This window comes from Bombina bombina, chromosome 1 (genome assembly GCF_027579735.1).
Source record: "Bombina bombina isolate aBomBom1 chromosome 1, aBomBom1.pri, whole genome shotgun sequence".
Classification (NCBI taxonomy): domain Eukaryota; kingdom Metazoa; phylum Chordata; class Amphibia; order Anura; family Bombinatoridae; genus Bombina; species Bombina bombina.
This window is the reverse complement of record NC_069499.1, coordinates 376,465,019-376,482,057: the sequence shown is the minus strand read 5'-3', so window position 1 is coordinate 376,482,057 and position 17,039 is coordinate 376,465,019. Positions and strand designations below refer to the sequence as shown.

At 36.3% G+C, this 17,039-nt stretch overlaps 1 protein-coding gene across 1 annotated transcript in view; it reads left to right on the top strand.

Moving 5' to 3' along the window:
* Window positions 1-17,039, top strand: part of LRP1B (LDL receptor related protein 1B) — a 2,715,774-nt gene that overhangs the window by 1,767,674 nt on the left and 931,061 nt on the right. Inside the window, exon 33 of the mRNA XM_053698264.1 lies at window positions 14,150-14,299. Coding sequence (XP_053554239.1) covers window positions 14,150-14,299 — 150 coding nt within the window. The remainder of the gene's footprint in view (window positions 1-14,149; window positions 14,300-17,039) is intronic.

Genomic DNA, 17,039 nt, shown 5'->3' with positions numbered 1-17,039 from the left:
TCCTTAACAAATTACCAATTGTTTCTGACATGAAAGCTCGAATATTCCAATTACACTGCAATATATATAATAAAAAATAAACACTTTTTTAATGTCACGATAATACGTTTTTTTCCCCCTGATATTATTAGATCCCCATGATACATACTTTATAGACATATTATGATTACATCAATAATATAACCCATATGACACTAAGTATAACACCTATTTTTTTTTTTTACTGGCATGGCTTTCTAAATAGGCCTGCCTATTTGAATATTCTCACATTTACTGCAAAATTGGTTTCCCCTTAATGTGTTTCCATAACTTGTTATACCAGCTTCAGAGCCTAAAATGTATCAGAAAATGCTCTGCCATGTTTATTTTTGCATATGGCATAGCTGTTTGTTCATAAGAACCACAACATATTTAAATAGGCTGAGCTTGCAGAAAGAGCAGACATCCTTATCATATATTTCTTTTTACACACGTTTCCTTATGTTATTTATTTGTATATAAACAACTGCTAAATAGATAGGAAAAAATGTAAAATTGTAATTTTAGTTTCTGTCAATTTTACCTCCTACTGGTCTGCTGCTGAATCTCGTTCAGACAATATTTATTTATTATCATTTATTTCTATTGCGGCACAAAATTCCAAAGTGCTGAATAAGAAAGTATTCATATTTTTAGTATAGGTCATTGTTTAACAGGCAAAATCACCAATTTCAAATGACAAAATAAATTTAAATATACTTTTAGACCATTTCTTTGTTACAAAGAGATGTTCATGTGCTATTTTTAGTTTACAGATACAGTATACTGCATCACTTTCAAGTAATTTAGTCAGGGCCGTCTTTAACACAGGGAAAAAGGGGCAGCTGCCCAGGGCCCAGTTTCTGTTGAGGGGCCCAAGCTAATGTGTGTGTTCCCCATGTGACATGGGGAACACACACATTCAGTCCTAATACTGTCAAAGTCAAAAGTACTCTGTTTATATTTATTTTTTTAAAAGACTGTGCCAGACCGTGCCGGTGTCATGTGACATGCCAAGCTATTGCCATGTGCTGTTTTAGATGTGCACTGTGCAGCACTGAATGCAAAGCCCTAACTCGGCATCCAGCCATTCCCACTGCATCAGAAAAGGTCCTACTGGGGTTACTACTGTTATCAGGTCACTGCTCTGGTGGTGGGGATTGTTTCTGGGTAGGGCTGACTGTAGGCGCATGCAGCTGGAGCGGCAAGGACGTGAGGATTTGAGGATTTGTGCAGCTGCATACACTGCTCTCTTCAGTCTTGAGGCTGTGTGACTCATCTCACACTGTATCCATGCAACCTTGGACAGCCAGCATCCAGTCTGCTGGTTCCCTTAGCCCTCCTCTTTCTGCTGTGGCCCTAAGATCAACTAACTGAAGTTTGTTAGGGGAACAGTGCTTTGTAGAAAGGTGTCAGTGGAAAGAATAAGTGAGTGCACACACATCCCATCCCCATGCAGCATTGATTAGTGCAGGGTGAGAGGGAACTTGTTCCTAGCAAAGAAGTGACAGTTACTGCTGTGGCTTATGTATACTGTCATGCTGATTCTTCACATATTCCTCCTCAGTCTTTACCTTGCTTTGCTCCTGTTGGCTGCCCTAAATCTCTTTAACCAGCTAACCTCACACCAGAATCACATTCAAAAGAATATTAGATTAATCCACAGTGGAGGAATTTATATATTTATTTACTTATTAGTACTGCTTAGGTCCAGTTTCACATATTGCAATTTATTTCATTTTTTAAAAATGATTAGCCCAGCAGTGGATGATTTAGTTTTTTTTGGGGATGTTGGGGTGGAGAGCAAAATTGCATGGGGGGCCCAAGAAAAATTTTGCCCAGGGTCCAGTCAATATTAAAGATAGCCCTGAATTTAGCATTGAGTCCCTGTCGAAGTGCCTACTGGCAGGAAACGCGTCGGACATCCCCATCTGTTCCTAGCTCTCTCCCGAGTTTGCATGTACCCTTACAAGTTTGTGACTTTAAAAAACAATATTTCTTATATTTCACTTAGCACTGGATTATGCTTCTTAGAAAGAGTTCAGAAATTCCTTTAAAATGTTGCATAAGCCTTTCACAACATTCTAGGCTTACAGTTCTAAGATGGAATTTGACCCAAGGACATAAACAAAATTGAAAAGTATTTCCCAAAAGAACAGAATGTAATGTTAACAAATGTGAACATAACCACAATTAAAGAGCAATATTGCCCTGTAATTATTTTTATGATTCGTTTGGGATGTAATCTAGCACTGAAGAAATACTATCAGGCCCATTTATCAAGCTCCGTATGGAGCTTGAAGGGCCGTGTTTCTGGCGAGTCTTCAGACTCGCCAGAAACACAAGTTATGAAGCAGCGGTCTAAAGACCGCTGCTTCATAACCCTGTCCGCCTGCTCTGAGCAGGCGGACAGGAACCGCCGGAAATCAACCCGATCGAATACGATCGGGTTGATTGACAGCTCCCTGCTGGCGGCCGATTGGCCGCGAGTCAGCAGGGGGCGGCGTTGCACCAGCAGCTCTTGTGAGCTGCTGGTGCAATGTTAAATGTGGAGAGCGTATTGCTCTCCGCATTTAGCGAGGTCTTGCGGACCTGATCCGCAGTGTCGGATCAGGTCCGCAAGCCCTTTGATAAATGGGCCCCTATAAATCAATCAATTTTCACGCTGATTGTATGTTTATAAAGCACATTTATTTAACATTGTATTATATACACTGATCTTCTTTTAGCACATTTTTATTGAAAGGACAACAGATTTTACAGGTATTTTTTTTTTTTTTTAAAGATATCAGAAATAACTTTTAGGGATACTTTTAAAGAAAGGATGTCAAGAGAACGAAGCAAATTAGAGCATAGAAAAAAATTGGAAAGTTGTTTAAAAGTGTATGCTCTATCTGAAATAAATATTTGGGGTTTCATATCCCATTAATGTTGAAAGCGAGTGATTGGCTGTGCATGGGCAGGGGGCGGCATTGCACAAGAGCGCAAAATAGTGCTCATGTGCAATGTTAAATTCTGCCAGCGGAATTCTGTCCACCAGAGGTGAGCTGCGGCGGACAGGGGCACAAATATTCAACACTTTCTGCTGTAGCTTGATATATCGAGCCCCAAATGTCACTTTGCTGCAGAATATGATGGTGTTTATAAATAAGTGATAAAGTACACATTAAATGCAAGGGGCAATTATTTTGGATTTTTTTGCTCACTTGCATAGGCACACTACATATTTAAATCTTCAGAGATGCTAGATAATTAACATAATAATCATTCTGCAGCAAGCAGAATAAAAGTTTGTTCAGTAAGTGGATCTCCAAAACACAAAGGTATTTTTAGATTACAACAGTTTAGATTGTAATGGAGATTGTTTACCCAGGAGCCTTTAAGCAAGCAGGTTTGAAAGATTTTACCCTCCAAAACAGAACAGATTGATTAATTACTATTCTTATGTGAGCAGGTTTAAATAAGAAAAAAAATGTCTCATGCAAATAACCCTGCAAAAGTATCTGGATTCTTCCGTAAGTAAATGAAAACATTATTTTTTTTCCCTACTGAGCAAAATTCACTCGCATCAGACTTTCTCCCTGTGGTCTGATTTCAATACTGTATCCCTCTTAAGTTTATGTAAAACAAAACTAAAGGTTTTGGTATAAAAAGCATTTTAATGAGGTAAAAGGCCTGACAATTGGGAACATATCTCTCAGCTGTAAAATTACTGCATAGCTCACAGAACTCACCCCATCTACCTGCTTAGAGAAACTTAACTGTTTCTTTACCTTTTGTGGATATAATTAAAGGGACATTAAACCCAAATTTTCTCTTTCATGATTCAGATAGAGAATACAATTTTAAACAACTTTCTAATATACTTCTGCTATCTAATTTGCTACATTCTCTTGATATTCCTTCCTGAAAAGCAAATCTAGATAGGCTCAGTAGATTCTGATTGGCTGCACATATTTGCCTCGTGTGATTGGCTCACCCATGTGCATTGCTATTTCTTTAACAAAGGATATCTAAATATTGAAGCAAATTACATAATTGAAGTAAATTGGAATTTTGTTTAAAATTGTATTCTCTGTCTGAATCATGAAAGAAAAATGTTGGGTTTAATGTCCCTTTAAGGCTGATGAGTCAAGCAGAATGATCTGATTAAATAAACATTTTAAAAACATTAAGCAAAAGAAACTTACGGCTAGATTACGAGTCTTGCGTTAGCCTTAAAAAGCAGCGTTAAGGGGTCCTAACGCTGCTTTTTAACGCCCGCTGGTATTATGAGTCAGGCAGGAAAGGGTGTACCGCTCACTTTTTTTGCGCGATTTTAGCTTACCGCAAATCCCCTTACGTCAATTGTGTATCCTATCTTTTTAATGGGATTTGCCTAATGCCGGTATTGCGATCGCCTTAAAAAGTGAGCGGTACACCCTCTCCTGTCCAGACTCCTACCGCATTTAAAAGTCAGTAGTTAAGAATTTTATGGGCTAACGCTGTAACATAAAGCTCTTAACTAAAGTTCTACAAAGTACACTAACACCCATAAACTACCTATTAACCCCTAAACCGAGGCCCCCCACATCGCAAACACTATAATACAAATTTTTAACCCCTAATCTGCTGACCGGACATCACCGCCACTTTAATACATTTATTAACCCCTAAACCGCCGCACTCCCGCCTCGCAAACACTATTTAAATTTTATTAACCCCCTAATCTGCCGTCCCTAACATCGCCACCACCTACCTACATTTACTAACCCCTAATCTGCCGACCCCAGCGTTGCCGCTACTATATTAAATTTATTAACCCCTAAACCTAAGTCTAACCCTAACACCCTCCTAACTTAAATATAATTTAAATAAAACTAAATAAATTTACTACTATTAAATAAACTAATCCTATTTAAAACTAAATACTTACCTATAAAATAAACCGTAAGCTAGCTACAATATAAGGATTTATATTTATTTTACATGCAACTTTGTATTTATTTTAACTAGGTACAATAGTTATTAAATAGTTATTAACTATTTAATAACTTCCTAGTTAAAATAAGTACAAATTTACCTGTAAAATAAATCATAACCTAAATTACAATTACACCTAATCATTACACTATCATTAAACTAATTACCTAAAATAGCTACAATTAATTACAATTAAATTAAATAAACTAAATTACGAAAAAAAACGAACACTAAATTACAGGAAAAAAAAAGAATTACAAGAAATTTAAGCTAATTACACCTAATCTAATCCCCCTAATAAAATAAAAAAGCCCCCCAAAATAATAAAATTCCCTACTCTATACTAAATTACAAATAGCCCTTAAAAGGGCCTTTTGCAGGGCATTGCCCCAAAGTAATCAGCTCTTTCACCTATAAAAAAAAATACTATACCCCCACAATCATTAAAACCAACCACCCACACACCCAATCCTACTCTAAAACCCACCCAATCCCCCCTTAAAAAAAAAATAACACTAACCCCCTGAAGATCACCCTACCTTGAGACGTCTTCACCCAGCCGGGCACAAGTGGACTTCCAGAGGTGCAGAAGTCTTCATCCGATCCGGGCAGAAGAGGTCATCCAAGAGGCAGAAGTCTTCATCCAGACGGCATCTTCTATCTTCATCCTTCTGGAGCGGAGCGGGTCCATCTTCAAGACATCCGACGCGGAGCATCCTCTTCATCCGACGGCCGATGACTGAATGACTGGTCCTTTAAGTGACGTCATCCAAGATGGCGCCCCTTGAATTCCGATTGGCAGATAGAATCATATCAGTCAATCGGAATTAAGGTAGGAAAAATCCTATTGGTTGATCCAATCAGCCAATAGGATTGACTTCACATTCTATTGGCTAATTGGAACAGCCAATAGAATACGAGTTCAATCCTATTGGCTGATTGGATCAGCCAATCGGATTAAACTTCAATCCTATTGGCTGATTGCATCAGCCAATAAGATTTTTCCTACCTTAATTCTGATTGGCTGATAGGATTCAATCGGCCAATCGGAATTCAAGGGATGCCATCTTGGATGATGTCATTTAAAGGACCAGTCATTCAGTCGTCGGCCATAGGATGAAGAGGATGCTCCACGTCGGATGTCTTGAAGATGGACCCACTCCGCTCCGGAAGGATGAAGATAGAAGATGCCGCCTGGATGAAGACTTCTGCCACTTGGAGGACCTCTTCTGCCCAGATCGGATGAAGACTTCTGCCCCTCTGGAGGTCCACTTGTGCCCGGCTGGGTGAAGATGTCTCAAGGTAGGGTGATCTTCAGGGGGTTAGTGTTAGGTTTTTTTTAAGGGGGGATTGGGTGGGTTTTAGAGTAGCCTTGGGTGTGTTGGTGGTGGGTTTTAATGTTGGGGTGTATTGTATTTTTTTTTACAGGTGAAAGAGCTGATTACTTTGGGGCAATGCCCCGCAAAAGGCCCTTTTAAGGGCTATTTGTAATTTAGCATAGGGTAGGGAATTGTATTATTTTAGGGGGCTTTTTTATTTTATTAGGGGGATTAGAATAGGTGTAATTAGCTTACATTCCTTGTAATTATTATTTTTCTGTAATTTAGTGGGGTTTTTTTGTAATTTAGTTTATTTAATTTAATTGTAATTAATTGTAACTAATTTAGGTAATTAGTTTAATGATAGTGTAGTGTTAGGTGTAATTGTAATTTAAGTTAGGATTTATTTTACAAGTAAATTTGTACTTATTTTAACTAGGAAGTTATTAAATAGTTAATAACTATTTAATAACTATTGTACCTAGTTAAAATAAATACAAAGTTGCCTGTAAAATAAATATAAATCCTAAGATAGCTACAATGTAACTATTAGTTATATTGTAGCTAGTTTAGGGTTTATTTTATCGGTAAGTATTTAGTTTTAAATAGGATTCATTTATTTAATTATGTTAAATTTATTTAGTTTAATTTAAATTATATTTAAGTTAGGGGGGTTAGACTTAGTGTTACACTTAGGTTTAGGGGTTAATAACTTTATTATAGTGGCGGCGACGTTGGCGGCAGCAGATTAGGGGTTAATAAATTTAATATAGCTGCGGCGACGTTGGGGGGACAGATTAGGGGTTAATAAATATAATGTAGGTGTCGGCGATGTTGGGGGCAGTAGATTAGGGGTTCATAAGTATAATGTAGGTGGCAGCGGTGTCCGGAGCGGCAAAATAGGGGTAATAATATAATGTAGGTGTCAGCGATAGCGGGGGCGGCAGATTAGGGGTTAATAAGTGTAAGATTAGGGGTGTTTAGACTCGGGGTTCATGTTAGGGTGTTAGGTGTAGACTTAAATTTCATTTTCCCATAGGAAACAATGGGGCTGCGTTAGGAGCTGGATGCTGCTTTTTTGCAGGTGTTAGGTTTTTTTTCAGCCAGCTCAGCCCCATTGTTTCCTACCGTAAGCAGCGCTGGTATTACAGTGACATGTGGAGCTAAATTTTGCTCAACGCTCACTTTTCTGAGGCTAACGCCGGCTTGCAGAAAACCTGTAATACCAGCGTTGGCTTTAAAGGAGTGGTAAGGAAAAAAGGAGCGTTAGCACCGTACAGCCTTACCAACAAAAACTCGTAATCTAGCCAAAACGAATTTACTCCCTTCTCCTATATTGGGACAAATAGGTCTGCAAATAGGAGCCGTTGTTGTTCCCCCCAGCTTCACATGTGCCACTATAAAACAAACGTAAATAACAGCCAAGAACAGTACATAGTAAACATTAAATATAATACAATATTACTCAACTTCGCAACTAATAGATGTAGCTGTAGTTCCACTTGTACACTCCTGTATGTGTCCTGAATACGTTAGTCTTAATGCTACTAATAAAGGCTATATTTTAACGTACAGACTGTGCAACATTTGTGCCTGTTCATTGTCAATTGTGACTAAACTTGGATTGGATTGAGGTTGCAAAGTGGAGTAATATTGTATTGTAAAGAAATATTTATAAGTATGAATCCCAAGACAATGGATATGGGTGGTTGGAGTGATCATCATAAAATCTGCAGTAAGAATATGCAGGAATATAAATGTCTGGGATAAGAAATAAATTATCACTTTTAGATTAAATATAGAGAAGGCATATCCCACGGTTTCAGTAAATTTATCAGTGTCTAACTGTAGTGGTAATAAATCAACTAAAATGTTATAGGTAGATACAAAATTAATGAAGATGTGGAAATGTGGAACTTGAAGAGATTCTGAAAATGAGGATATGACAAATGATTTGAGGTTTAATACACCCAGTAGGTTAAAGAGCTATACGGCTAAGAAAGAGATCACACCATGCAGCTTTATTCAGAAGCAAGTGTATAGGGAAAACCACTTGAGAAATGCATGAAATTTAGGAACCTGATTTTAAAATTCAACATCACATATGTTGTCACATCTTCGGCACCTCCCCTAGATGCATGAAACAAATGAACAATGTAATTTTATATCTTTCAGCTGTTAGAATTGCTATTTAAAGACCAAGACAAAATGTCTCATTCAGAAAAATTAACTACAGCATCTGGCAGATAAAAGAGAGGCGCCTCATGTGTGTGTCAGTAGACAATAACAGATGATCATAAATATGGGAAACCGTTAAGGGGTACTCACATTTCCATATAGTATCCTTGTGTACTTGTGGACACAGGCTGACAGATTGTAAGGTGTGTCAAGCTCACCAACTCCAGGCTCCTGCAGACAATCCTAGGGCTGCTCCAAAAATACAGGTGTGTTTCAAGCAGCAATGGAACACAGGTGCTCCCTTGATGTAAAGGGCTTGAAAACACTGTAGTTTTAAAACCGATTTATTAAAACCATTTAAAAACAATACAGTGATAAAATTGGAGGCATCACAATAGCTACCCCAGTTTATGCAACACATTTCTCAGCATTACGCTATTTCATCAGGCATACCAAACCCTATTAACTGACACTTATTTAAATGCACTTGTAGTCAATCGGATTGAAGGAGCACAGGTGTTAAATACATGTCATACAATTGTATCCAATCACATTGAAGTCAAACAAATTGCTAGTGTGCAACAGAATCAGTTCAAAGTCTGACAGTGCTTGATCATTAATAATAACATACATAAGTATAGATAAAAATACATATACATAAGTATACATATACATAAAACGCTATAAAACAGTACATAAAAATATCACACAGGCTAATGGTGGGTATATATATGATATTCATCCGGTTAATAATCCCGGCATTAGATCCATAATCCGGACCCTTCTACACAAGTTATATAGAATATTACCGCAACATCTATGCTCTGGATCTCAGTAATAAAAATGCTGTCTGTATAGCGCCATGTAGTTTTTACTTCCTAGTGAGTCATATGATACGCTAGTGGTCATGTGACCGCGATGCGGCCAAATCATGACAGACTTAGTCAAGAACGAGATCACTCACCCTAATGTAAAAAATCAATACCCTAGGTATCTATCTGACTAACACAAACCTTTCAGGGTTTTCACATATCTCAACACATCACGTTGAGACTAAGACAAAATGTTATAAAGCCTTCAATTCATCACAAAAGTGGGTAATAGCCCTTATAGATTTATATAGACATCAAGCAGATCACTATTTCTACAAGAAACCCATTTTATACAAAGCAGAGAGCATAAATATTTTGCTCCCAATTATATGCTGTATTTTCAGAACTCCTAAACCTCTAGGAGATGAGGAATTAGTATATTAATAATAAAAATATCGCTTTTTATTATATTCAAACATTAAAAGATAAAGAAGGTAGATTCTTAGGAATCTTTGGCATTTTATATGGTATATTAGTCACTTTTATTAATGTATACACACCAAACAGTAACCATTCTTTTGTATGAAGTTTAGGAAACGTATAGACCTCTCAAACGGTATGGTTTTTCTGGGGGTTAATTTAATTTCCCTATCCTCCCTTCACTAGACAGTTCCAATCCAAACTAGAGTTTATCAAAAAAATGCCCAGCTCCTATGGAAGTTATTTAAAGAATATAATATATACGATGTATGTATATACATCCTTGGTGAACTCTATGATTATACCCTCTTTTCCAACTCCATTAAAAGTTATATTAGGATAGATTATATATTTGTAAACCAGGTAGGACTCACCCATATTGTAGCTTCCGCTATCAAACCAACAGCATGGACAGATCATTCCGCAGTGACAGTCAGTGTTGGTTGGCCTACTACTCAGACTAGTAATTTTCTATGGACATTGGATGACTCCCTTTTAAATAGAGCAGATCTTCCTGATAATTTACTCAAAACACTTAAAGAATTATTCCAAATAAATTCTTCCCCCACAATAGACCCTTTTACCCTTTGGGAAACACATAAGTAATAAAAAAAGAGTTAATCTAATTGGGCCGGCATAACATTGCAATAGAAGCATTACTATATGCACTAATTTAACCCTTTCACAGATGGATTAAAAACAAAAAAGTACACCTATATTTAATGGCAAAGATTAAATATAGAATATTTGATTACATAATCTACCCCCATGTGTCAGCATCTTCCATGCTAGTGCAGTACTTGACAGTTATAAATTGCTTAATTCTTAAGTGGATATCAAATATAAAAGAGTACTTAGCTGATTCTATCCGTGGAGGCTTCCATTTATCAGACTTGTAAGTCAGTCATGTTCAGTCTTCTATGCTATGAATATCCTCTCCAAAAGACTGTACTCACAGCACATGGCTTATAAAGAGCTAGATTACAAGTGGTGCGCTCACCCGATGGGCTCAAAAAGCCAAAGTTACAATACAGCGATTGTGTTAACGTATTCTCCCATACTTCAATGGAACTCGAAAATATTTCTCATTCCAATGTTCTTCACATAGCAGAATATGTTCTATTTATTCATAAATACATATTTCTACATATATCTGATGGTATTTCGGCACAATATATATGTATATATAACGTATATATAATGTTAAAACCCTTTGCAGCCTTTTTTGTCTAACACCTAAGACTTCATATCATTGAACTCTTATAAATTTATTGTAATTTGTTTGTAAAATATTTGTGTTAGTGTTATTATGAGTGTGACTATACTTTTATATGTATTTCTGATGTGTTTTGTGCACGTTTTTATTCAATTATAACAGTTAATCAGAGCTCTGACAGTTAAACAGAGCTCTGAGGTTGCGATTTCCTGACGCACATTAAAATAAATTTCACTCAAGCAAACACGTTTATTTCAACTTGTAATACTTGCACAACATCCAATGTGCACAAACAGCCACAATATCCAATATCGCTCATGTGCAATTTTTAGTACACCACACATAATCTGGCCCATAGTCGGCTTACTCTTATTATGGGACTTCGTACTTTGATAGCTATGTCAGGAATGGACCTTTGTTTGTTACTGGTAGTTTGCTCTCTTTTTTTTTGTTTAATATAAAAAAATAAGGCATAAATAGCATTATTATACATTTTAGACAGATAGATAGATATTTAAATATATTATAGATTTAATTTCATATTTCTACAAACTTTTATTTGATTTTCACACAGATTTGCAATATGGGGCCAATTTATGAAAGTGCGAGCGGACATGATACGCTCTAGCAGATCATGTCCGCTGCACAGCGATAAATGCTGACAGCATACACTGTCAGCATTTCTCATTGCACAAGCAGTTCTGGTGAGATGCTTGTGCAATGCCGCCCCCTGAAGATTGGTTGCTAGCAGGGGGTGTTAATCAACCCGATCCTATACGATCGGGCGGATTGCTGTCTGCCGCCTCAGAGGTGGCAGACGAGTTAAGGAGCAGCGGTCTTAAGACCACTGCTTCTTAACTCCTGTTTCCGGCGAGCCTGAAGGCTCATGCGGAAACAGCTGCATCAAGCTCCATACAGAGCTTGATGAATCGGCCCCTATGTCTTGATTCAGGTACAAAACATTCTATTTTTTTTAACATCCTATATAATAAAAGACAAGAGTTTGTCTGAAGCCGTCATGCGCAGTTCAGACAAACTCTTGCCGCGAGGACCCGGCAGCTCAGCTGACAGACAGAGGCGCGCGAGGACCCGGCAGCTCAGCTGAAAGACAGAGGCGCGCGAGGACCCGGCAGCTCAGCTGAAAGACAGAGGCGCGCGAGGACCCGGCAGCTCAGCTGAAAGACAGAGGCGCGCGAGGACCCGGCAGCTCAGCTGAAAGACAGAGGCGCGCGAGGACTAAGGATACACAATGGGTAATAATGACATATGGGGCACTAAGGATACACAATGGGTAATAATGACATAAGGGGCACTAAGGATACACAATGGGTAATAATGACATAAGGGGCACTAAGGATACACAATGGGTAATAATGACATAAGGGGGTACTAAGGATACACAATGGGTAATAATGACATAAGGGGGCACTAAGGATACACAATGGGTAATAATGACATAAGGGGCACTAAGGATACACAGTGGGTAATGACATATGGGGCACTAAGGATACACAATGAGTAATAATGACATATGGGGGGTACTAAGGATACACAATGGGTAATAATGACATATAGGGGCACTAAGGATACACAATGGGTAATAATGACATAAGGGGGCACTAAGGATACACAATGGGTAATAATGACATATGGGGGCACTAAGGATACACAATGGGTAATAATGACATAAGGGGCACTAAGGATACACAATGGGTAATAATGACATATGGGGGTACTAAGGATGCACAATGGGTAATAATGACATAAGGGGGCACTAAGGATACACAATGGGTAATGACATATGGGGCACTAAGGAGAGAGAGAGAGAGAGAGAGAGAGAGAGAGAGAGAGAGAGAGAGAGAGAGAGAGAGAGAGAGAGAGAGATTTAAATATAACACAACACAACACGGCCCGTGTTAACGGGCTTTAGGACTAGTAGCTAATAAAAAGGTAATACAATTTGCATTTCCTTGTCTTGCATGGACATATATTTTCAAAATAAATGTTTGTATTTATGCCACACATTTTTGAATTCCACTAATATTTCGGAACTGCAAGTTACAAAACTGTCTAAATGCACTAAAAAATATTGTATGTTTACTGTAGGTATGTTTTTTTTTTTGCTTGATTGTTTTTACTTTTGATAAAATTACATAAAGTGAAAGTCTAGACCCAAAACTTATTCTATATTACTTATTGTTACATACCAGACAAGCATCTAGCAAAGGGTTCCACATCTAAAAGCTTGTCAGAAGTACATGAAAATGGCCACCAAGCTCCAGCCAAAGCTTCCTTCTTGTCCAGTTAGCTGTTTTCTTGTATGACAGTTTAGCACTGCACGTTTAATATTTCTCAGTTAGCTATTTCAAATTGCACGTGCACAAATCAGCATGTGTGAGTAGAAAAACTTATTTAAGAGTCAATCATGATTGGAAAAACCAAAATATACATGCAACAGCTTGGCATCAATTTTCTTCTCCTAAAAACAATGATGTTTATAAATGTTTAAAGTACTTCTTACAGCTTATTATTGATGCAGGATGATTCTCTGGTATGTAACAATAAGTAATCAAAATTATGTTTTGGGTCTAGACTGTCCATTTTAAGGATTACAAAAACAAGTTATAGAGAGCGATACTGATGTTTTTATAAATATTTTAGGCACATATTCATAGTATCTATAGTCGCTAATTTTTTTAATATTTTAAAAGTATTTTCTTTTAAGACTTTCACTTTCTAAGTCAAAGTATACATCATTTAGCAGTGAAATGCATTATTTTTAGATATTATTTTTATGTTGGCCTTTCCTTGTTATTTTTTATATGATATAGTTTCGTCAGTTAGCTTAATCGAATTGTGAGGTCAGAATTTGAATCTCAGAGCAGGCTTAATAGATACAGTGAGATGTAGAACAATGTTCTCAAAGAGATCAAAAGTAGCTTCTAATGAATATTTAATCAAATATGTCATATCTTGCAATGTCTAACTTTAAAATAAATTATTTTATTTCACATTAATATTACAATATTGCAAAAAGAACAGTTTTAGTTTTCTTTTTACCATTTGCATTGCTTGTTAACTGCTACCTTTTCTTGAAATCAGTCAGATTTCTGTTGGAAACGAACACATTGTATAATGTCCTAATATATGCAATGCATTTCCAGGTTTATCAATAGATTACGGAGACAACAAGCTTTATTGGATCAGTTCTGGAAATGGAACCATAAATAGATGTAACTTGGATGGGAGTAATTTAGAAGTTATAGATTCAATGAAAGAAGAATTAACAAAAGCAACTGCATTAACTATTGTGGGTAAGTGGAACTGTACTACATTATACAATTATTTATCATATTGATTTTCTTTGAATAATTACAGGCTGTTAATGCTTTTGAACGTTATTGTTCATAAAATGATAATTTTTCTACTGAACATTACAACTAATTAGAATCTATGTTTAGATCACTCTATTAAATAGCATACATGTCACATAGAAAATGTAAATCAAACCCGGTTGGAATATTTTCTACATAGTCACTTTTATTTATACATTACAAACATGCATTACTATTTTTTTAAAATGATGCTTTTTTAATTTGTTTACATCAAATTTGAAACATTTAAAACTGTGATGTACAATGGAAGACAACAACATAACATTTGTTATCTATATAACATAAACTGCAAAAAAAAGGTTATGTTCTGCTGTATCAAACATGTAGCTATAGATTGAAAATTGCTTTGATAAAATATTAGCTTTTCACCTTTTATGCGCCGAAGGACTCTTAGCTCCATAGAGTAATAATATACTATAGTTTATGTGACCTACTTTACTTTTTACAGTTTTAACAAGCATCAATCTAGAAGTAAATACATACAATGTTGAATATATAATCTTAAGCAAAATTCAGTTCTCAAGGACTGAAAATACAGATCTTCTTCCATGTATAACCTTTTCTTCTAAATTACTTAGGGAGTGACATTCAGCTACATCATATAAAATAATATATTGTGTACCAGTTCTTAAAGGTGTTTTTTATTGGGATGGCAACAGTATAAAAGTAAAGTATCACTATTAAAATTTAGAGCCGTATCCCATAAATATTTTAAAGATTAGTTAAGCAATTTGTGTATGTTAATTATTTGTAGGATAGTCTTCATGACATCTAAACATTCATTTCATTAAAAACATTTAAACAAGTAATTAGTTGCCAAGCTAGAATCGTGCCTATCTGACAATGTGCCAAAGGTATTTGCCAGCACAATTAGTAATCTATACTTTCTATATCTGTATTAAAAGTTTATATCAATTTGCACAATGTACTGTAGGTCAGATAGTGTAGTCTGTGAAATGGCAACAAAGTGCATGGAAGAGGGAAGGGTCATTTCAGAAAGTGATGTAAAGTTTTGATGGCAGAACACATAACTATGAAAGAATAACAGTAAAAACAAATGTATATTTGTAACTGTAAGATGCCGGAAGAGCAAGGCAGGGAGCGGGACCATTATTACATTCATTGACATTCAATAGAAGGTTATACCTTATTTAAAAGGGATATGAATAGAAAAAAAAATCCCAAAAAAACAAAAAAGAAATAAGAAGTGAGATAAAAAAAAAAATGTTAGAAACATGCTGCATGCCTCCAAAATTAGCCACATTAGGGACATAGAGAAAACCTGACTGTTGTTACAAATAAGAAACAATGAAAATTAACCAACAAGGAATAAAGCTAAAAATGATTTAGTTTTGTCAAACAACACAAAGTTAATGTTAAATATAGAGTTAAAATATATTTTAGGTAATGATGATTTCATCATGATTACATTTGAAATTAGTTTCCATATACATTATTAAAATGGTCCAGCCAAGGAGGCCTATTTATCAAAGGTCCGCAAGACCTCGCTGAATGCGGAGGGCAATATGCTCACAAGAGCTGCTGGTGCAACGCCGCCCCCTGCAGACTTACGACTTCAATCAACCCGATCGTACTTGAATTGTGGTGATTCCTGTCCGCCTGCTCAGAGCAGGCGGACAGGGTTATGGAGCAGCAGTCTTTAGACCGCTGCTTCATAACTGGTGTTTCTGGTGAGTCTGAAGACTCGTCAGAAACACAGGACCTCAAGCTCCATTCAGAGCTTGATAAATGGGCCTCAAGGCCTTTAATATAAAACAAACACATTTTGGGGATTAATGAGTATTTGAAATTACATACAGTTGGACTATGTAATTTTAAATATAAATGTGCTTGATAAATAAAGAAACATTCAAGAACGTGTTGAATAAAAGTACAATTTACATGTAATTTTAAAACAACTTTCCAATTGACTTATCAACAATTTTGCTTTGCCCTTTAGTATTCTTAGTTGAAAGCGAAACCTAGGTGGTTCATATGCTATTTTCTTAGACCTTGAAGGCCGCCTCTAATCTAAATGCATTTTGACAGTTTTTCACCACTAGAGGGCGTTAGTTCATGTGTTTCATATAGATAACACTGAGCTCATGCACATGAATTTACAGGAGGAGTGAGCACTGATTGGCTAAAATGCAAGTGTGTCACAAGAGCTGAAATCAGGGGCAGTCTGCAGAGGTTAAGATACAAGGTAATAACAGAGGTAAAACGTGTATTATTATAACTGTGTTGGTTATGAAAAACTGGGGAATGTGTAATTAAGGGATTATCTATCTAGCTTTTAATACAACAAAACTTCTGGTGTTGACTGTCCCTTTAACAATAAATACTTGCAATCATAATAGAACAAAAAATGACATTTCAATGATGATTAAATTATAAATATAAGTACAGAGTACTGATTCATCCTAAGTATATAAGGAAAGTAGCAAAGCACCCAATTAGAAATCACATTCACTAAATATAAAATGAATTATTAATGGCTAAGAATTGTTAGACAAATACTGGGAGTTTTTCCGCATATCTAAATTGCAAAAACAATGTACTCAAATTGGACAGAAGTAATCATTTGAATACCTCAAAATCAATATTGAACATTGTTATTTTTAATGTTTTTGTACATGACATAGAGGAACTATTATAT